The sequence below is a fragment of the Catharus ustulatus genome, chromosome 6 (assembly GCF_009819885.2).
Source record: "Catharus ustulatus isolate bCatUst1 chromosome 6, bCatUst1.pri.v2, whole genome shotgun sequence".
NCBI lineage: Eukaryota > Metazoa > Chordata > Aves > Passeriformes > Turdidae > Catharus > Catharus ustulatus.
The window spans coordinates 27,676,927-27,699,919 of record NC_046226.1 but is presented as its reverse complement, the minus strand read 5'-3'; the positions used below and the strand labels follow the sequence as shown (position 1 = coordinate 27,699,919).

Sequence of the window (22,993 nt, the reverse complement as noted above, 5' to 3'; positions counted from 1 at the left end):
GTACACACAAAAAGTCAGTTATATCCACAATCAGATACTTATATCCATCTACAGAACTGCTTAAGAAAATGAAACAACAAGAAAAAAGAAAAATCCCTCTCTTTCTCAACATCCACAAGGGGCCAAAGCCTCCAGTACTCTACTAGTTAGTAGTTACAGTTGTCTTCAAAAATATGGGAGCCAATACAAGAACATCCCCCAAAGGTGTGGTCATAATAGGTGCTCATGAAGACAGGTAATAATCTCTCATCCTGGGAGAAATATACAACTGAGAGTTTTGAAACTTGTAAGAGCACTGCTACCCCAGTGAAGCACTTCTGAGTCAATCGGAAATAGTAAATAGGAAATACATGCATAAATTCTGATGCCATGGAAATCAAGAATTCCAGCTATATATTACCACATGGCCATGAGTTATGCCTTAAATGAGAGATTGTAAGGGTCTTTAAATATCCCTAAAAACTTCACAAGGGTGCAGAGGAGCTAGATCCAGTGCTATTGAAGAGGCAACAATTTTTTTACACCAGGTAATCTGTCTGTATCTGGAGCAATTCTTCTTTTCTTTAGTAGCACAAAAATAGCCTTTGGCATTCTATTAGCATTCTAGTCATACAAGATAAAAAGAAAATTTCTTCTAATATTTTTTGTTTCCTTTTCTATACTTTTTTAAAAAGAAGATCAAGCTGTGAAGAGCACTGGACTGACAAGTAAGCATAAGTAGCAGTGTCAGCATGTACACTTTTGCCATAATCCATGTTTTTGCATCACATTTTAACTTAAAAAAACAGAATTGGAATATGAGGATGCTCTTTGGAAATAGCAAATTACCCAACTCCTTAAAAACAAGAGGTTCTTAAGTATACTTACCTTCACACATTGCTCAGCCAAATCTCTGCTCGTTCTGTTGTTAAGTTCAACAACCACTAAACGGTTACAAAGCGCTTTGATAGCTCCATCCACTCCCACAATCCTACGGGTGCATTCAGCCGATACATCCAGGTAATATGTTATGGCACGAGCTGTTACTTCCAGTACGTTGTCTGGAGCACTTTCATCAAGAAAAATTTTGCACAGTGCTGGCAAAAAAGTTCGAGGAGGGCATCTGCAGGAAAAAAAAACACAACGCATTATTACTATGTTGTGCACACTTCTCTACATTAAGCCATTTCATACACTTCCATGTTAATGCTTTCCATGCACTCATAATTCGTTCAACTAGTTCATAGCTGGTTCAAAACGTTCATTTAGAACATTGCATCTCATACACACATGAAAATTCAAATAGGTAATCTGAAAAGATGTTGCATTAAGAAGCCAGCAGAAGAAGATGTTCCTGAAATTTTACCATCATACAGAGGGAAAGTTTATCTTTTTGGGATTTTTTTCTAGGAATTAACCTCATATCACCAAACAACGCATGTTTTCTTAACAGTGCTTCAAGGTTCATGATGATTACTAGCTACTTAATCATTAAATTTTATATACAAAGACTAAAGATTTTGGGTTTAATACACAATTTGATTTTGAGTGGTCCTTTTTTCTGTATGTTATTTTCCTTGTCTTTTCATTCTATTTCAGTCTCCTCCCCTATCCCCTACCTCATTTTTCCCTTAATCACACTGAGAACATATTTAATTAATGCAGCTTTGTGTCTATTGCATTTTCTCTCCACATCCATGTCTCAGTTAGCCTCTGACTCCTCTTTATTGTTAGCCTCACTTCCATATGCAAGAATGGTGAAGAACATCCCCAAAACTTAAAAAAAAAAAAAAAAAAAGCAAGCTGCAATGGTCCTCTTTCTATTCCTCTGACACTATAGAATATGAACTGAAATAATACTTTTCATTATTAGAACAGCTGTGGATAAGACTGATTTGGATCAAAAGTTCTAACACATGAAGCTACATTTTAAGTCAATGTATCTTCCAGCAGCATATTTAGCACAACTTAGCATTATGATGGCTCACCACAGTGGTAAAAGACTTCCAAGGTGATGGTGGGGAATTAAGTGAAGGGGATATATGCTGCGACAGTAGCCAAAATAGTGGATACCTCAACCCTAGATGTAGGAGATCAGACTAAATTTACAGGAAGCAAATATTGCAACTTTTCCTTCAAGTAGGGTTTTGGTTTTTAAAAGATGGCCTAAAACTTCTCTAAATCAAAAAAATAAATAATAACAACATGTTTTTTAGTCTGGAAGACAGGTGAAGTACTTGTTGATGAATCATGCTGAAGATTCAGAGGTCATTCAGTATCCCATCTGGTATGCAATGAGTCACACAAAGACACCAAATCCTGAGACAGCAAAATGCTAATAGGTTTCTTCAAGATCTTACCATGCTTCTTTATGAAACAACTAACACTGCCTGACAAATAAATACATTACTCAACAATACTCAACGACAAATTAGTAAGTAAAGTTTCAATAAAGCTCAATCACACATGTAAAACTTATACTGACCTATCCAGCCTATATATCTGTTGTTCTTAAGAAATTTGTTATTTAACTCTACGTCGGTAAGAAGGGTTTATACAGTAACTTTGCATTTTAGACATTATCCACTGGGAGAAAAAAGGTCTGAAATTTGTACTCATTATTAGATGACCATCATATGCTGACACAAGAAGCACTTCAGTACATAAAATTTAAAGTGGACAATGTATTCAAGGATTTTGGCGTTGGGCCTATTATATTGAATTTTATGCACCAGGCAGATCACTTAAACACTGCTAGAAACAATGTGCTTTAAACTATATTGCAAGAAAAAAAATCCAGTCAACACAAATCTTAAAAAGCCCCAAACAAACCAGACCAACACACCTATTACCAAGTGGAATGTAGGGAACTCCACTGTCTGTTTTAATATTAGCAAGAGTAGTACACCATTTTTCTTAGATGGTCACAGAGCTGCAGAAAGTTAAAATCCATACTTAGCAAATCTAAAACTTACTTTTTTTTCTATGATTTAACAGCTTATAAAGAAACACAACACAAAAGGAACTCAGATGTATTTTTTTTAAAAAAAGAAATTTTAAAAGGAAATTTTAAAAATTAAAATTCATGTCCTTAAAACACCTATCCACCAGAGCCAATCACCCAGCAGACACAGTAAAATACTATGTTACTAAGAGCGTATCATTTATGTAGAATTCTTTGTCAGCACACAAATGCCAGTGCACTGTATCAGCAATGCTGTCCTTATAAAAGTGTAACTCTCTAGCACAAACTTAAGGATTGAGGGTTTTTTTAACCTTTCTGCCAGAACCTCCAGCTACACTAATCAGAGACCACCTTTTTAATCAGCAGGTAGAGAACAATCTCCACTTGATGTCACTAAATTTGTTTTCTGACTTAGAGGAATGATTTCCAGTCTTCCCATAAGAAAACGAGGCTTCATCACAGAATCACAGAATGGCCTGAGTTTGAAAGGGACCTTAAAGATCATTCAGTTCCAGTCCTCCCACTGAGAACAGGGACACCTTTCACTAGACCAGGTTGCTCACAGCTCCACCCAACCTTGCCTTGAACACTTCCAAGGATGGGGCACCCAAAGCTTCTCTGGGCAACTATATTGGGTTTGTGTGACCAGCTTTTGGTAGCACAGAGAGCTACAAGGGTGGCTTCTGTGGGAAGTTGCCAGAAGCTTCCACCATGTCCTGCAGAGCCAATGCCAGGTGGCTCCAGGATGGCCTGGCTGCTCACCAAGGCTGAGTCAATCAGGAATGGTGGTAACACTTCTGTGATAACATATTTAAGAAAAGAAAAGAAGTCATTGCACAGATGTAACTGTGGCCAGAGAAGAGCAGGATGAGAATATGTGGGAGGAACAGCTCTGCAGACACCAAGGTGGAGAAGGGGCAGGAAGTGCTGGAGCTGAGATTCCCCTGCAGCCCACGGAGGACCATGGGGATGCAGAGATCCACCTGCAACCCATGGAGGAGACCCAAACTGGAGCAGATGGATGCTCAAAAGAAGGCTGCAAACCTGCTGGAGCAGGCTCTGCCTGAAGGACTGCACCCCATGGAAGAGTCACTCACACTGCAGCAGTTTGTGGAGAACTGTTGCCCATGGGGTGGACTCACATTGCAAAAGTTCCTGGAGGACTGTCACCTATGGGAGGAACCCCACACTGGAACATGGGAAGAACTCCTCTTCCTGAGTACCAGCAGGAACAGGGAGTGATGAGCTGACTGCAAACCCCACTCCCCATCTCCCTGCGCTATTGCTGGGGAGGAAGTAGAGATTGGGAAAGAAGAAAGGGTAGGGGAAAAGGTGTTTTTAATACTTATTTTCCTTCTCATTATTCTGCTTTGATATTGTTAGCAATAAACACAGTTAATATCCCCAATTCAACTTTGGTTTTCCTATGACAGTATTTAGTGAGTGATCTCTCTCTCCCACACCTTATCTCAACCATTAACCCTTCATTAACCCTTGCTCTCCTGTCCAATTGCAGATGGGAACAACAGACTGGCTTTGGTGGGTGCCTAGCATCCAGCCAATGTCAACCCACTATAGTAACCTTCTCCTGTCACCACATGCTCTTGTAAAAAGTTCCTCTCCAACTTTTTTATAGGTTCCCTTCAGCTATTGGAAGCCCATAATTAGGTCAGCCCAAAGCCTCCTCTTCTCCAGGCTGAACAATCTCAATTTTCTCAGCCTTTCCTCATAGGTGCTCCATCCCTCTAAACTTCATGGCCCTAATCTAGAGTCACTCCAGCAGGTCCATGTCCTTCCTGTGCTGGCATCCCAGAGCTGGATGCAGCACTGCAGGTAGGGTGTCACCAGAGCACCAGAGCAGAGCAGAACTTGACTCTCTGGGCTGGCAGTGCCCATGGCTGGCTCATGTGCAGCCTCTCAGCCAGCAGCAACCCCAAGACCTTCTAGGCAGGGCTGCTCTCCATCTTTCCATCCCCAGCCTGTGCTGGTACTGGGGGTTGACCCAACTCAGGTGCAGCACCAGCACTTGGTCTTGTTAAAACTCATGAGAATCCCATGTGCCCACATCTCAACATTGTTCATCCCCCTGGAGGGTATCCCACCCTTCAGGTGTGTCAGGCACACCACTCAGCTTGGTGCCATCTGCAAACTTGCTGAGGGTGCAATCAATCTCTTTGTCTATGACATTAATGGAGATATTAAATAACACTGGTCCCAAAACAGATGGCTGAGGCATACCACTTTGTCACTGATGTCTATCAGGACTCTGAGCTATTGACCACTACTCTCTGCATGTGACCATTCAACCAATTTCTAATCCATCTAACAGTTCACCCAGCAAATACTTCTCTCTCCAATTTAGAGAGAATTATGTTAGGAGGAAGCCTGTCAAAGGCTTTACAGAAGTCCAGATAAGTGACAACTGTAGCCCTTCCCCTGTGCACTGACAGGAACCCCATCACAGAGGGCCACAGGGTTAGTCATGCAGGGCTTGCCCTGGGTGAAGCCCTGCTGACTCTCCCAAAACACCTGCCCTGTTCTCAGATTCCTGAGGATCTGTTCCATGACCTTCCCAGGCACAGAGGTGAGGCTCACTGGGCAGTAGTTTCCAGGGTCCTTCTTTCTACCTTTATAGATGGGTTCAATGTTTCCTTTTCCAGTAACTTTGGATTGCAATGACTTTTTATGGAGTCATGGAGAGTGACTTGGCAATTACAAGCAGAATGGTTGTGGAATCTCCTCCGGAGATACACAGATTACTTACACCCACAAGCACACACAGCCCATTTAAATAAATTCAGATTCTTTTGTCTTGTTGAAGTTCGCTTGGGCCTTATTAGTGTAAAGTTCCTGAAAATAAAAGAGATCAGAAGTACAAGTTCTGTCATTCACACACAGCCTAGATCAATAGTTCAGCCTGTGATAGCAGCAAGAAGGATATATGGACACATCCCTAGTGCTCCAGCCATGATGTTCGCAAACAAGTGGCTTAACGATTACAGAATAAAATCGCCTAGCTGTCATTTTGAAGGACTTCAGCCTTTATGCTGTAGCTAACTTTTCTATCAGTAACTGCATACAAACAAAAGGACACTGGTCAGCTTTATAGTGATCACCCTTTAATTCCCAAATTTGCACTAAGCGATGACATGGGTCTCCTGTGGTTGAAACTATGAGCATCGGCTCTACATTGTCTCAGGGAGAAGAATATGCCTGTATGAGTAATGCCAGAGAAAGACCTAACAGGGGTAGGTGGGAACACCGGCCCCACGATGGGATGGGGTGCAACACCATCAGAGTCACATAGCAAAGTACATATTGTACATTGGCCATAGCCCAAAGTACACCTCTCCCTTCTGCTCAGGCAGCTCCACTGGGGATGTCTCTGCGCAGGCATTTAACCAATAAAAAGAGAGGGTAAGTGTTGTCTTTATTCAGTGGATGGTCTTTGTACCTCAAAATTGTGAAAATGGGTTTTCAGAGTAGCCCTTGAGTCCTCACCCAATCCAATCCCAAGTAAAGGCACTAAAGCATAAGCAAAGGCAGCAGAGGGAAAGGAAATCCACTGCTTACCTAGAAGGAATTCTAGCAAACAGGCCAAGCACGGCACCGTCTCAGGACCAGCCCGTCCTTTTAATGAAGCACCAAGCAAGCAAATAGAGTCAACACCAGCAGGAACCAAAGAGTGAATCAGACACATCATGTTATGTAAGCATCACTATTACACCATAATTCCAAGGTAAATCCTTACTGGCTATCGTAGGCAGGCCAAAACAGATCAAAAGGACCGAAAAATGCTTCAAACATTGGCTGAGGAAGATCAGGGTGCTTCAGTAATACAGACCTTACCGCAGTTCCAACTAAGGCTATGCTCAGTATTTTGACACATAGTAAATCAAAGCATTCCAGGAGTGTCCATAAAACAGACAAAGGCTGAACATTGAACTCACCTTTAGAAAACAGTTCACATGGGAAAAACAAGGCTGTCAAAACTTCCTGGGACCAAAGAGAAACTGAGGTCAGAGCTACAGCACTGAATGAACTGATGTGACGGGATGGCAACAATGATCAGCTTTTAGTACACTTCCATCTATTGACAAATCATGCTTTTAATTTCCAAGAGAAAAATACACCAATAAACCTGCCATTACTGCTAGCATCAGCACCTACCAAGGGCACAATTTCTAAATCATTCCAGTATCAAAACTGGGTCCACATGTTGCTTTTATCCAGATCATATATTAACTAAAAATAATATATCTCAGGAAAAAAAGAAACTATGACAGAAAAATTCCTGAAGTTGTCGGTGAGGAATCACTGTTCACAATGACCTATATGCAGTGAAACAAGCAAAAAGATACTGAGTTTTCTTAAATACAGAAAAATCTACATATAATAGTGTTTATTCTTTCTAGTCAGAAAATAATGGCAGATAGGTACCTCAGAAGTTCAAGTTTCTATTTAGGCCTTCTAATAAACATGGAAATGAAAGGAAAGTATTTTCAGATTTTTATTTGTAGGGAGCTGTATTAATATCACATTGGGCACTTCCTAAAGTACTTCAAATGTGTACTTTAGAAGAGTGATTAGGGACTACTTAGTGAATTAATGAGGTCAATCTGTGTTACTCCTTAGTGAAAGACCGACTTCAAGTTAATGAGGTTACTCTACAACCCACACTAGAGCTCTTGCTAATTACTTTAAGTCTTGTAGCTCTCACTGTCCACCCAACATCATTCCTGTACTTCCAGAAGAGCTGCTGTTATTACTATCTTCCAAGTTTTCCACCCACCATGTTTCAAAGCTCTTGCTGAAAGACAGGTTTGTCCAAAAGAGGTAATATTCCTCATCAAAATTTGTACTGACATCAAGAAGTAAACCACATTGAAAAGTGCTGATTCTGTATGATTTATATTTAAATAAATATATTCATACTTTCAGTGTTAAAATGAGTTATTAGGTTGTAAAGAGAATAATACAGAAATTCTTTAATATGCATTCTTTCTCTGCAGAAAATATACTTGATCTAAAAACATTTTGTAAATATCATAATCATCTGGATGTCAAAAAAAGCTAAGAAAATTTGTCAGTATAGTTACATTACTACAGAATTTACAGCACTATCATCAGCATAACTCCATATGCTGACACACTTCTGAACCTTTACACACACACCCACCTCTTTAGGAACAGAAATATCCATAGGGATACAAAATTCTTAAATAGCTACAGCAGTAATCTCCTGCCAGTGCTAATCCCTTAAACACTAATGAAGTGACTCAGCTGATTTTACAGCTTGCAATGTAAAAAGATATCAAGGAAGTAAAAATAGGCACTGTAAACTCATTTCTGTAATTACATTTCATATTTTATTGCACCTAAAATCCTTAGCTAAAACAGAAACAGTAATAGTGAAGACTATACTACTGCCATGCTTGAAAAAAAAAACCTTACGGAAAAAAGACCAGTTCAGTTCATTCCCAAAACAGTTAACAACTACTGCTAGCATTAGGGTGTGTTACTCAATTCCAAAGTAACCGCTGGATTCAGTTGGTGCAGAGACCCTTGCATGTGACAAAGCCTTCAGTGAAGCTGCCTGGTCCAAGACATGTGACTTGTGGCAGAAAACCAAGCTCAGCTGCCTGCCAGCAATAGCTGGATCTTTAATGCATACCATCTGCTGAGACCAGTTAAAAGTGAGAAAATAAGGAATTATATGTGTGTACACTACTTAATATATGATAATTTAAAATAAAAACTAAAATACTGAAGCTAACTCTCATTAGTAACAATTTTTGAGGAAAAATATACCAGATAAACACACACAACAACACATCACACAACTCTGAAACTTTTAAGAACATCCTGCACAACTGATTTTTCTTAAAGCAAAAGTAGTTTCAAGTTCATTTCTGATTAATGATTTTTTTCCTTTCTGTAGTTCTTTCTATGAGAAGAGATCTCAGACTTCCCCTCATTGTTTCTTCTGTTGGAAGACTGTTTTGTTTCCACATATGAACCAAAACCAACAGCATAGTAATCAAGACCATCCACAAGAGAACTCATACACCTGCACTGCCTGTATGTATTTTTTTGGATTCATTACCAAAACATATTTAGCACTGTTTTCATATAACACTGTTACAATACAAATGAAAGCCAGAAAACATCATTCATGTATAAGACTTTAGACACACCATACTGTATTTTAAACGTACCAGGAAAAAGCAACTAAAAATTAACTGGCAATTTAGCAACTTTTATCAGACTTAAAAAACATTAAAACTTACACAACTCTGAATCTGTACTCTTAATTGCAATCACAGCCCAGGCCAATAAAATTAACCTGGAGAATTAACAATTCCATCCTGTTTTCATTCCAGTAAAAACTCCACTTTATTAGGAATTGAAACAAATTTATTTAGAATTTGAACTTGACATTTAAAAACACTTTCAAACTTTATTTTAGCTAAATGAATGACAGAGCTGAACCCTCTTCTGAGAGTTCATTATTAGGCAGGAAGACAATTACTATTGGACATTTAGTATTCAACTACACATTCAATAAGTATCAGTTGTGTAAAATGAAAAATAAGGAAAATCCATGAGGAAACGGCTTCCACAAGATAGGTAATTTCTGTATTTCTAAATAAATTATCATTTGCATTATTTCTGAATTTAGAAAGGATGTGTTAGGCTGGCTTTTGTACTTTTCAGCATCTTATAAAATCTATGCCATATGCCAGAGTAAAAATTCCACATTTGTTCTCCAATCCGCAGCATTTTGTAAATATTTTAAAGATGCTGAGTACACAATAGCTGAATAAATTAAAGAATGTGAAACTACATGTCTTTCTGCCTATGATTTCCACTAGTAGCAACCTCAATTGTGCAAACAGAAAATGCTTTGAGTACATATTACATCTGTCAACATTTCAAAAGGAAATAAGCAATTTAAACAAAAAGTAGGATTTTGTATGTGTGTCTAAATATGCACTTCTCCCCACCAGCTTCTACTGCATTCCCAGATGCTCAAAAAAAGAATTGACTTACACAAGAAAACTTCCACTTCCCTATTAGCAATCTACTTAACATCTGTGCTATCTATACCTCTTCTTAAGAGGCCAATATTAAAAATCATTTGACCAGCAGTCATGCAAGAAAGGAAGCCTGCAATTTGAAATTCCTGTAACATCTTTTGTTGGTCTCATCCAATCTGTTAGGAGCTGACACTTTCAAAAGGTCATTACCTGATGCCTCAACATTCTGCATTCCTCTGTTGCACACTACTTGCAAGAATCACTTCAGTTTTATCTCACACACAAAATTCTGAACAAAACAAATGATACTTGACAATAACACTAGAAAAAATTTTTTTTAATGCCAGACTAGTAAATAGTGACAATGTGATGAGTTGTCTGGAATACCTAGAGGCACGGGCTCATTTAAACAAAATGTGTTTTAACATACACAAATGCCAAGTTACAGATCTTAGTCTAGGTAATACATCAAGCCATACCTAAGCAGCAAGCACTCATACCTTCGAAAGCAACTCTGAAGACAGATAACTAAAACCACACTTACTGTAAAAAGTTTTGAAAACATCTAACTCAACTTGGCATGTTTAACAGTAAACAGTAAGTCAAAGGCATTCCTATAAACAGTATGGATTAAGGCAACACTGGGAAGTATTTCTGAAGAACTTGTAAACTAGAGAAAGGGAGCAAGACCAAGAGCTGATGAAATCTTTATGTGCAGGTACATTCACAGCAAGAACACTAATGCCTTTTAACCTAAATAGGAAAAGGTGAACTGACTGCTGTCTATAAAATTCATCAGACTGGAAAATTTTTATGGAAAAGAGAAAGTAAATTTCAACAAAGAAAACTTAGGCAGCAGATTTAATAGCAAAAGAAAAGGTAAAATTCAGGTAGGATGCCCTCTCAGAAGCATTAGGTACACATTATGCTTGTATCAAACAAGATGCTCAATCCAGTAGTAACCATATAAAATATAAGGGCCAGGACAGAAGACAGGATGTCAATTTAGACTTAATCTTCCCTTCTGACCTTTGCAACCATTAAGATTCTCAAAATAGCTAGACAAGGTTAATTAATCTCCACATTAGCAGTGACAACGAGGCCACAATTTCCATTTTACAAAGAGCAACCAGAAAGACATTAGTATTTTAAAATCCATATAGCTGAAAAAGAGAAAAAAAAGCCAAAAAACCAACAAAAAACACCAAACCAAAAAAACAAAAAACAAACAACCACCACTAAAAAACAGGAATAATTTTAAACAATATGTTGTAACAAGATAGCGCCCTGAAAAATGCAGAGTCCACCCCTTCTCTCATCTCAGAAAACCACTCCTTAGAATGCTGAAGATCCCACTATATTGGAGGCCACAGAGTAAATCACTCCACTGTAGGTATTTCACTACTGCCATACTCTCTGGTTTCATTAAAAGAAAAAAAAGCTTACTAGGAATCACATGGGACTTCCTGCTTTAAAGAGTACAAAATTTCATTTGGGAGAAATGTCTGCATTAGTGCAAACCAATAATTTACTAAGAACATGTGCTTTTCACGGTTTAAAATAATGAAAACTGTAGTCTATTGCTGACAGTAATACTTATTCTAATTTACTCACTCCTGCACTCCAGCACAAAAGTGTAACAATGATCTGACTTTATTTTTTCCTTAAAATAACAAAACAGCAAATCTGTAGGACCCAAAATGTGAAATCACCTTGATAACAACAGAGCTGCTCTCTCAGACTGTTAGTTTTTCCCCAGTTGTCAGACCTGTTAAAGGGTACTTTACTGACTGAATTACAAAGATGCTTTGTAAAGGCAACACAGATTGTAAACAGATTCCTGAAAATCAGCATTTTGGATCCCTATCCCTATCTCTGAAGGAAAAATTGCTTTTCTCTATACATCTAATTTTGATTTACTGGAGTTTTGCAATCCTGATAAACACAGGAGAATGTAGTTTTAAGCAGGTGGAAGTAAAGCTAAACTGTTCCACATTACTCTAACAGTCTTACTAGCTCACATCAACAGTCTTCGGTTCACTAGAATTTCTTCTTATACGCGATAGCAAATACAAGATAAAGATACATACTTTTCCCCTAGTGAATAGATACTTTGGAAACAAAAAGATTTAGTGTGAATTAAAGTAAATATGTTTGATCTAAAAAATAAACTGAAAGGATTTCTATTTTACACATTAAAATCCTAACATATGACCCTTTGTACAATTTTTGTTTGTCAAATGAGCTGATAACTTCTGATCATTTTTTGCTTGCCAAATCTGTTAATGCCAAATATACAGAGGTAACTTGCAGAACAGCCAAAGAGGAAGATGTTTCCTCCTTCTGAGCACTAATAAAGCCTATTTCATCTGCTGTGTAAAAAAGGTTTTAAGCAGGTCTTGCCTTGTTATATTAGTGCCTTAATCTACAAATTTTCATTGTAATTAATTGCTAAGTACTTTTACTCTGACAGACAGCAACAGAAAGCCCAACCAGAAGAGCTCTAATTTTGTTTCACCAAAAAAGTGAAATAATCACACACGAGGTGAAAAAAGAATAAATTGAAACACCTATGCAGAAAAAGGCTACATTTATAATGTGAGATCGCAACTAGGGGCCTCAACTGTTACAGGTAATTTAAAAGACAAAAAAAAAAGCCTATCATTTCAATTAAGTTTATATTAAATGCATTCTTTAAACTCCTGTTCAAGTGGATTTAATAGCACACAGTTTAACTACAATTTGGAACACTTATAATCACAACAGTTTTGCAGTTTTACTCAAACTCAACTACTTAACAAAGCCATTTCTTCTCATTCATTAAGTTTCTGTAGTTCAAGCTAGTGGCTTTTGCTGCTGATAAAATGTTAGTACTCTTCAATGCCAAGTGACTAGCAGTGTCTGTGACTCATTATCACCAGAAGATGAATATGCCACTGATTTTTGTAATGTTAACATATGAGTAACTTCCAAAACAATTTAATTGGATGTAATATGTAAATCTGGGAAGAAGTAAAGAAACATCAATTATCTGGCAGCACCACCTGTTAATCAGCTGCATACCCCAAAATCTGCTGTGATACTGCCGGAACTCCCAAAGAACTTTATGAAATATACCAACTCACACGTGTGCCTGCTTCTGGTTTGGAGCTCACCTGAAACACTACTTTCACTATCCATTACTCTTGTACAAAAACAAATTATTAACTTCATCATTAGTTATATAATTTCCTTCAGAACATGTCTGCAAAGTAACCGTGTTACTTTATTGCAAAAATGAAGTGCAACATTTCAACACTTCTTTTTTCTGCTCAACTTTGCACTTTCTTTGCTAAGTAAGATTGTGTATCGCCCTTAACTCCTTAAGAAAGCAGGATGGAAACTGACTGTGTTGTGGTTTTAGAGATGGTGCACACCATTCATGTCAATATTTCTAATGTGGTCTTGTTTCACAGCTTTGCCAGTCCTCACCATATGCAGCTTTTAATCACCAGATGCACTTCACTAAAATGATGGGGTTTTTTTTCTTAGCTTACATCATAAAAGTAAATAATTCCTTATGTAAAAGTGGACTAATATGTAATATTTAAAGTTACTCTAAGTTGTGAAAAACACCCCATTTCATTCTCCAAGTAACTGTTTTAAAAGTCCATCTTGAAGCTGAGTTTCATAGATGAAAAATTTTATTTAAAGTTTTGTCAATATATAACTAATAGCAATAAACAATTCCAAGATCTTCAAATAACATGCACACAGCATTAAAAAACTTGGAAAGGCTGGTCTTACTTAGTAGAAGAATTTTTTTTTTTTAAGTCTAGAGGCTGGTTTTCTTACCAACAGAAAAATACATCCATATTCTAGATCAGACATGCACTGAAAATACTTTCAAAATTAGTTCCTGAAAAATGGGGGTTTAGCAGTCCTTCTGTCACACAGTAAATCTCCTATTTCAGCAAACAGCAATTCCTTTAAAAAATAAGCTGAAAAGGAACTATAAAATATTATTCATGATCATTTTAGTTATACTCTCCCAGCATAAGACAGTTTTGGTTATTTGAACTGTCATTTTGAAAGATTTTTAAAAACACTGTTCAAGATATCATCTGTGTCTTACAGAGTTCCAAATTAAATAAAGTCACCTTGAAATGCAGGCACCCATAAGCACCCAAGACAATCACTGAGAAGTTCTCCACTGAAGACTCTATACCTTTCTCTGCTTCTCCCACATTTCCACTTATGCAGTTCGACCTCCAGTGCTCATCAGACACCTCTCTATATGCTGTAGCTCACTGTAACAGCAGAAAACTAACAACTTTCTTCAGCAGGTTTAAAGAGCAGCTTGCACTTGCAGAGAATTAGAGCAGTCCAGTAAGCCCTGACAGTGGCAGGAACAAGAGTACAGTTGGGAGGAATAAAAAGGGTGGGTGATAAATGGGAGGAAGGTAACGAGCTACCATGTCAGCTCACCAAATACCATGGTACCAGATCATATACTTCAGTATATTCACAGAGCCAATAACAAGTAGCAGTTTCAACACTATTGCAAAATCACTTGAACAGGCAGAGAACTTCGGTAACTTCTTCCCCTATTTACATTTCATTCTCTTCTTTTTGAGGACAGTTCACAAGAGTAAAAGAAACAGAGAACTTAGAAGACAAGTAAAATTAAACTATACCAACACTAAAACGAAAAATTAAAATGCCAAATGGCATTTTAAATATTTCTTCTTTCAGACATAAATAATTTTAAAACCACAACACTGCAATAATACAGCATTCATTATATACACTTTCAGAAAGTGTATAAAAAGTATTTGAGCTTCTAAGAGGTAAATCCGAAAACTGTTTCCTTCAGAGCTACAAAACTAAACAGTGTAACAGACAGCTAGCTACCTCCTCAAATGCTTCTAAAGCCATACTCCTAAAAAGAGGAACGTACCTGAAAAACATTAGCCATACTTTATTATGAAAAGAAAGTGAGAGCAATGAAAAAAAATCATGGAAAAGAAGAGAAGGCAAAACATGAAAATCAGAACTGAAAACCCCAACTAAAAGAGCAAAAGTTGTGATTGGTTACACTTTTGCTACTTCTTCCAGACTAGTGGTGGGTTCTCACAGGTAGTGTAACACATGCACAGCAACACTCAAGTAACAGAAGTGATTACACCAGCATTTTGTGCCGTGAGAAATATAAAAAAGATTGAGTGAAGGGACTGTGCTATATGATGTGTACAAATGCAGCTGAGAAGGAGGGTGGCACGAATAGCAACATGCTCCAAAGAAGAGGCAAAATATTTGTGTGAACAGTGGTTATTGTTTGTGATTTTTGCTTGAATTTACAGAACTCAAAAAAGCTACTATATCCCTTGAAAAAAGTATTATGAGACTATGGACGCTTAAATATACTTAGGTAATCATTATAATCCTAGAGCAAAAAAAGTTATTCTCTACCAAAAATAACCAAAGCAAAACCAAACAAAAACACACATAAACCCCAAACCAAAAAACCACCTCCAGAAGAAAAAAAATTGGAAAAAAAACCAAAAACAAAACCAACACCCACCCCCCCCACACACACACACAAATCCACATCATTTAATTTAAAGAAATGTATCAAGAGTTATAATCAGCTCCTGTGTCACAACAGCACTATCACCCAAACAACACTACATTTTTAATCAGACAAGGGTACTTCATGTGACATTAACAGAAACACTTGATTTCAGTGATCTAAACTGAAGTTCAGTTTGTAAAAACATTTTCAAGGCTGAAAGTTTCTAGGAATGTTAAACATTACATTCAACTACAGAAAGGGGAAAATAACATTCCACAAACGAAAGCCAGAACTACTTACGTTTCAAAACAGCGATCCACGTTGTCTGACATCAGAAGCAGCATGCAGAGCTGTTCCAGTGCTATTAGCTGCATATCCCTTTCATCCCCCTGCCCCATCTGCAGCCATTCCAGCAACGTGTCTGGATCCACATCTGCCATGGTTATTTATAAAAAAAAAAAAAAAGCCGCCTCCACTTCAACTAAAAAGTACCAAAAATATCCTTTAATTGTTGAAGCCAGACTAACTTCAGCACAATTATTTCTCTCTTCAGTCAGCCTCACACTTTTGCAGTTTTCACCTGGCAAGAAAAAGTAAAAAAGTAATCATCATCACCATCTTGTCATTGAACTTCCTGTATTTTCTCCTCTCTAAAATGTATAGCATATCTTTGGGCTGAAATTAAGGAAATTTTCACACAGTTTATCAGCAAATGGGGTTTTTTCCAAGCTTTGTAAGCAAGTAAAGAGTAATGAGTTTTGTTCTGAGGATAACTCAAAATTAAAGTTAGAAAAACTGTACTTAACCCTTTTGTGTATTCTTAAAGCTAAAAGAAAGTGCTGTCTTGCCCATCCCCCTCCTTTAATATCACTTTATTATAAAGTGTTCAGCTTGATGAGAGATGGATTACCTCCTCATGAAAATATTAAAATATAGAAAGAGAATGAATTTCATATTTTAAATAGAAATCCATTAAATAAAAACCTGAGATGTACAATTACAGACTTGCAGAATCTTTGGAGACCTTTTATGAATCCTTCATCTTATAAAACAGCATTCAAACGTATGGAAAATAGGCTTTTTATGTCAAAGGATGAAAAAAAGACAAGAATCACTTGCATTTTCAAGAGCTGGGGGTTTGTTGGGTTATTTTGGGACTTTCTGGAAAAAAAAAATTAATTCATAGCCTTCCAAAAAAAGGGTGAATAATTCAAATAATTCACATACATTATTTGCTGGCCCAATGTCATAGTTGGCACACGCAAGCTGAAGACCAATAAAGTCCCTTCAAAATGTTAACATATTTTTGGCATATGTACTTGCTTTTTACTTTGTGATTAACAAAGAGTCAAATTCACCTCCCTTGCCTCAAAATACAGCAAACATAACTATTCTCATATAAAAACTGATAGGTTACAAACCAGTCTCTCCAAGTTAGACATACAAGAAAAATAACGTTCTTCTAAAATACAGCTTAGAGAAGAAGAATTAGTTTATCAAACTCATGGGTAAATACGAAACGCTGGACAGTGTCCCCACAAACAGGGGGGAGGTGATGTGGGAGGAAGAAGCTTGATCTGGACAAAGTCTGCCTACTTGTTTACTTGCTGCTAATGAGTTAATAGTTAAAAAATAACTCCATCAAGGGCATGTCTACAAAAGTGAATCAGAAATTAGTATTATATGAAGAAACATACACTGAATCAGCTCTTTCACAATAGCTTCAAACTCAAAGATGTGACAGAAGTACAACAGATAGGACTTTCATATAATTTAGGACCATAATACAACAGATCACTCAACCACTGCTTGGCAGTTATATATTTGATATTATCTTACTCTAAAAAGTAACTTAATGTTAGTAAATTCATTTTCTGTGTTTTAAACAAGGCCTATGATTTTCCAAGATGGTTACAGACTGCATTTCCTGCTCTAATCCTATAGAAAATACTTTCAGACAGTAAAAGTGGGATCGTATTATAAGAATTCTACTTCTCCTTACTTAGCACGACTAAATCGTTATTTCCGGGAGCAGGGAGATGGGCGACAGCGAGAGAAACAAGAAAATTAAGAGACGGAGAAAGTGGGTTAAGTTCAGCACAGGCACCTGCTGTTCTCACATCCCAGGCGGGCAGTACAGGAGCCACCGCGCAGAACACGGAGCGCGGCGAGCGGCCGGGACTCCCGGGAAAGCCGCCCCAGAGCAGGGGCCAGGCCGCAGCCCGGCTCATCCCGCGCCGCCCGGGCCTGCTCGCACACACCAGGCGGGCCCCGCGCCCGCGCGGCGCTTTGGGCCCCTTCCCCACACGGCGCCGCCCGGGGCAGGAGAGGCACCGCCTCCCCCTCCTCGCCGCCCCCGCACGGGGCGCCCGGTGGCGTGAGGGGCTCCCCGGCAGCGCCGCCCCGCTCTGCCCCCGGCCCCTCGCACACTTTCCGGCACCCGCCGCCTGCCCCCCGCCCGCAGCTCCGGCCCGCTCCCTCCCGGCCCGACAGGCCCGGGCAGCGACGCTCGAGTTCCCGGCGAGCCGCAGGCCGCGCAGGGTGACCCGGCCTGGCTGCTCGGGAAAGGCGCCATCTCCCAGCGCGGGCCGGAGAGGCCCCGCGCCACCCCCGCCCCTCACCTCAGCCTCCCGCAGTCTCCTCGCCGGAGCAGAGCCCTCCTCAGCGCCACGCCGAGACCGGGGCAGCGGCGCGGCGGCGGCGGCAGCCCGAGCCCCGCGACAGGCGGCGGCCAGCGGCATCCATGGCGCTCCGCCCGGTGCGGGGTGGGCGGGCGCGGCAGGAGCCGCGCTCGGGGCGGAGCTGAGGCGGCGGAGGGGCCGCTGGGGGCGCTGCGGGAGGCTCCGCGGAGAAGGGGCCGCTCCGTGGGCCCGCGTGGGTCCGCGCCGCCCCTGCGGAGCTGCGGGCCGTGTCCAGGGAGCCCCGGCCGCGGCCTGGCGGCGAAGGGCCCTTCCTGGCTCGGGTGGCCTTTCCCTGGCTGCCTGGGGGTTTATTTTTTTACGGTTTACACGTCATTTTATTTCTTGCCATATTCTGGTTATTTTCTTCAATATGATATTCTTTACATTTACGGTGGGGCTTATACTTTTCGGGGGCCGCTCTTGCAAACACTTTGATCCCCCTCCAGCACCCCCATTAAAAGGGATTTGGTGAGCGGATTTAAGCTCCGCACTGCTGAGTCTTACACAGCGGAAGTTTTAGGTTGCTCTTACCAAGCAGTGAGTTTGAAGCGCTGCAACTACGCCGCGTAGCTTGAGACACCTTTTGCTGTAGAGTGGTCCGCTGACATACGTGCTGCAAAATGCTGTGCAATTACCTTGCAGATGATTAAAAGACAAATGAAGCAGACCGCTAGAAACTTAAAATGAAGGAGTTTCAAAATAATTTCATTCTCTGTAGTATGACATGTTTTGCAAAGGAATTTAAGCCTATTAATATAAGTACAGTAAATAAGATTATTGTACATTTGAATGTCACTCCTACCTACATCATAGACATTTCCTGTAATTAGGAGGCTAAAACTACACACTGAAAAAAAAGGCAGTAGCAGTCATGCTTGGTTAAAACTTGCCAAATGCCAACATTTTTATTGGTCAATGCTGTAATAACACCTCTAGAAAGTGTTATCTTTATTGGAGCAGATTTTATTCAGAGCACAAGAACAGTAGTTCTTTGTCTCTGTTTCTGATTTCTGAGGCCTTTCTGTCTTACCATATTACATCTCTGTTAACTGCAACTTGTTCCAGCCTAGTGGAGATTTACATGTGTATCCTTTGCCTGTGCTTGTCCTTCAGAGGTCAGGAAGACTTCTGATATGCTTAAAGACACAAGGCAATAGGAGGACTGAGTCTACAGTCTTTTAATTTAGAAACTCGGTCTTCTTTAACTTTTCACCAGTGCAGAAGCAGCAAAATTAGGCCAGGCTTTTGAGACTTGCATCTGCTGAGTGACCTTGTTCCTGTTGCATGATGCTAGAAAAGTTGCCTTCGCTTTTTTTGTGAAGAAAATTTCAGGTAGAGAAATATTATTATTTTCTTCTGAAGAGCAAAAACTTTGAAATCAAACAAACATTTCATTATTTTCACATAGAATGCAGTTTCTGATTCAGGTCTCTAGACAGATACATGGTTATTTGTGGACAATATAAGTATATAAAAGTACAGATCAGTTTAGGAACAAAACAAAAAAAAATACTGTGGTTTAAAATAATATGATTAATGGATTTAAAGTACTATTAAGCAGGACTACAAAACTTAAATACTGGAAATGTCTTTCAGTTACATAGTTGTTTCTAAAAGGAGAAACATAAATGCTTCTGTGTCCCGTTGCATTTTTTTTTAAACTCAAATAAGTACATTGAGTAATGTATTACAGCTTCAATCAGGAATCGGGATCTTTTTTCATTCGGATACACTTACAGTATTTAAGAGTTTGCTAGTGCTTTTTGTTCCTCATTATGTGATTTCTTTTCACCAGAAAAAATCTGAAAAAAAATGCTGACTAGATAATTTCTGCTTCATTGATTATATACTTCTTAAAACATGTGCATGTTCATTGACTAATTAATACTTTTTTTCACTTTCTGTGCTGATGGGCATTCAAATTATTTTCAGCACTCTCTTTGTCAGAGAGTACTCCATTGAAATACAGCACAGCAAGTGATACCCCTGAAGTTACTGTTTCAGACTCCCTCTGTGTGCAGCACTGATCCAGGCTAGAACTGCCTCCTCAAAAGTGGCTGCTCCTTACTACTTACTAAGAATAAAATCACTAGCAAGTAAGAGTGCAGCTTAGCAGATAAGAAAGACATCAGAATCACATTTGTATGGAATTACTCACAGTCATTTGAATTTTCACACGAGTGAAGGTTTGTTCAGGCCCCCAGATTCCCAGCCCATGTCTATCACTCCATTAGTGCTGGGCTTAAGCCTTTTGAGGAAGGAGAACTTTACGTGGATTAGTGCAGCCAGATGGGGAAGGCAAGCGATGGCATATATTGAAGTGACAAGTAATGGAGCTTGACTGTCATAGCTGCTTTGAAGAAAATCACACTGAGCATTGTGTGAAACTTGTAAAAACAATTCCTGTTCCCTGTGCTTGTGCAAGGTACATATTTTTCGTTCAGTTAGAAAATTACCCAAATGCTAACACTAGCTGGCAGACACTTCATGTATGACCTTGGCCTAATCCCATAATCACTGCACGTCTCTGTTCCCGCCTTTACAAAATAAGGAGATAGTAATGCTGGAGTCAGAAATGTCTTAGCACTTATGGAACTGTGAGTTGCTGAGGCATGTTACTATTTTCAGTCTTAAATAATGCCATATATTTATGACTACAGTTGAGCAGGCCACACATGTGACTGACAATGTCTTTGGAAATTAGGTCATATAGGGTCAACACAGATTGATCTTTGTGGAGTGTTATATTGAGCAATTACCATCATTTTTGCTGAGTATTTACCTGAAAATTAAAACCTGGCTTTAAAAGAGAAAATGTCAACATGGTTACTGGAATAGTCAGAGGCACATGAACAACAGTAAAATATGCCACGAGGGTAGCAAGGCTCAGGGATTGGGTTGCAGACACAGAGATTCTGAGATATGCTTAAAGGACATCCCACTTGAGACAGCAGCTCAACAAGAAGACATTACAGGTGCTCTCAAGAGGATTTAGTTCTCTTTGAAAAGAAGTCACTTTGGGCTAGGATTCTGCAAAATCTTCTCATGATGGGAAATATAAAACCTATGTGTTTTTCACTTACAGCTCCAAGAGGAATAGCACTTATTACTGCTTTTATATTATATTCAGGTTGGTGTTTTCTAATATGGTTTTAGCTGATAGCAGAAGGAATGTCGTGGACACTCCTAATGTCACTGTGTGATAGTAAGGTTTGAAAGCTTCAGACTGGAATGATTGGGCTTTTGTTACAGAAAATACAAAACTGACCAATAATCAAATACACCTACAATTCAAACAATACAAGAAGACTCAGATTCCTACTTCTTCTTTTTTTTTAATTGATACAGCAACTAGAAGCCAGAATAACTGATGTTTTGTTAGCTATCTGCCTACTTCAGTGTACATGCCAAGTTGATGTTTCCAAAAATATTACTCCTCTGTAGTAAACAGATCAGAGGGTGATATAAGCAGACCTTGAACACCTCCATAAATTTAAGGGAGTAGTTTATGCTGAAGACCAGGACTGTGCCCAGTGAAATAGAACTGTTAGGTTATTTATGGATTATTTATTCTTTTGCTTTAACACTCTTTTCTCTGACACCCACCCAATAACATAGCTGAAAACACTGAAAGTACCTATTCCTTCAAATCCAAAAGATTGATAATTTCATACATTTCATTTTTTGGATGAATATTATACTTCCAAAGAAAAAGTTACTGAATGTTTACTACACATTTCAAAACAAAGAGGTCATGTATTACAGAAGCTTTCTAGCTATATCAAATTAAGATTTAGTTTTATAGAATGTGGCTATTTAACTATATTGTTAGATTTTCTTATGGAAAACTTTTTTTTTTTTCATAAATAAAATGCAGTTGTGAAAAGCTTTTTTAATTTAAATCTTCCTACGTTACCACAGTCTCTTCTTAGCCACTCCACTGTTGCACAAGCCTGGGGAGTACAAACACAGTGTCAGCGTCTTGCCTTTCCAAAAGTACGTGGCAGCCTTTGGAGCCCCGGCAATCAGCAAACAATGCCGTGCTGCTGCACAGCGAGGTGTGTTTACGGTGTGGCTCTGACGCAACCCTGCAGCAGGAGCTGGGTGAGAGGTTTCCTCTTTGGGAGGCCAACTCTTGCAATTACGCGTCCATGTGCTGAGCACACGAACGGCGCTGACGCGATAAATATGCGAGTGACATGCTGGTGTTTACTGAGGTACGGGCTGAGTCATTGCTCAGCGGGGAGGGCTCCTCAGCACAGGCTCTGCTTCCTGGAAGCTTCTTCCTCAGAAGAGCGAGTTTTTCAGAAATCTGCAAATACTCTGAAATTATCTTTTATTCTTTCTTAAATTACTGCTCACAATCACATGCCTTACAGTGTTTTTTCCGAAGTAAACTCATTTATGTGGGTTTTTTTACTGTTTTGCTGTTCCAGGCTGAATAATCAAAAGTGAGTAAACTTTGTATCAGTCAACTATTTTCTACCTCAGTTTAGCTGCAGTTATATCACTACTTTGGAGAGAAAATAGACATTAAGTTGCTCTTACTCATGTCCGTTCTACCTCCAACTGCCAAGGGGAAAATGAGACAGAATTTAGGCAAGAGTTCTCTATTTCAGGCTGCTAGCTCTACCCTGTCCACTAGTACCATAGGCAACAGCAATAAATCCTGATCCAAGACAAGTGCAAGGAAAGATCAGTGACTCACATCACAGGACTTCTTACTGTTTTAATGGCACAGACTGTGTTGTGACTCTGAATCAGAAGGTTAATT

At 39.2% G+C, this 22,993-nt stretch overlaps 1 protein-coding gene across 8 annotated transcripts in view; it reads right to left on the bottom strand.

The window, feature by feature from the left end:
* The window catches only part of HECTD1 (HECT domain E3 ubiquitin protein ligase 1), a 61,677-nt gene extending 43,419 nt beyond the window's left edge, over positions 1-18,258 (bottom strand). For all 8 annotated transcript variants that reach the window (XM_033062267.2, XM_033062273.2, XM_033062271.2 and 5 more), the window contains exons 1-3: positions 18,160-18,258; positions 15,839-16,118; positions 868-1,102 (exon numbers count right to left, since the gene is read on the bottom strand). In XM_033062267.2, the coding sequence (XP_032918158.1) occupies positions 868-1,102; positions 15,839-15,978 (375 nt within the window). In that variant the 5' untranslated portion in view covers positions 15,979-16,118; positions 18,160-18,258. The remainder of the gene's footprint in view (positions 1-867; positions 1,103-15,838; positions 16,119-18,159) is intronic.
* Between the last annotated feature and the right edge of the window lie 4,735 nt (positions 18,259-22,993).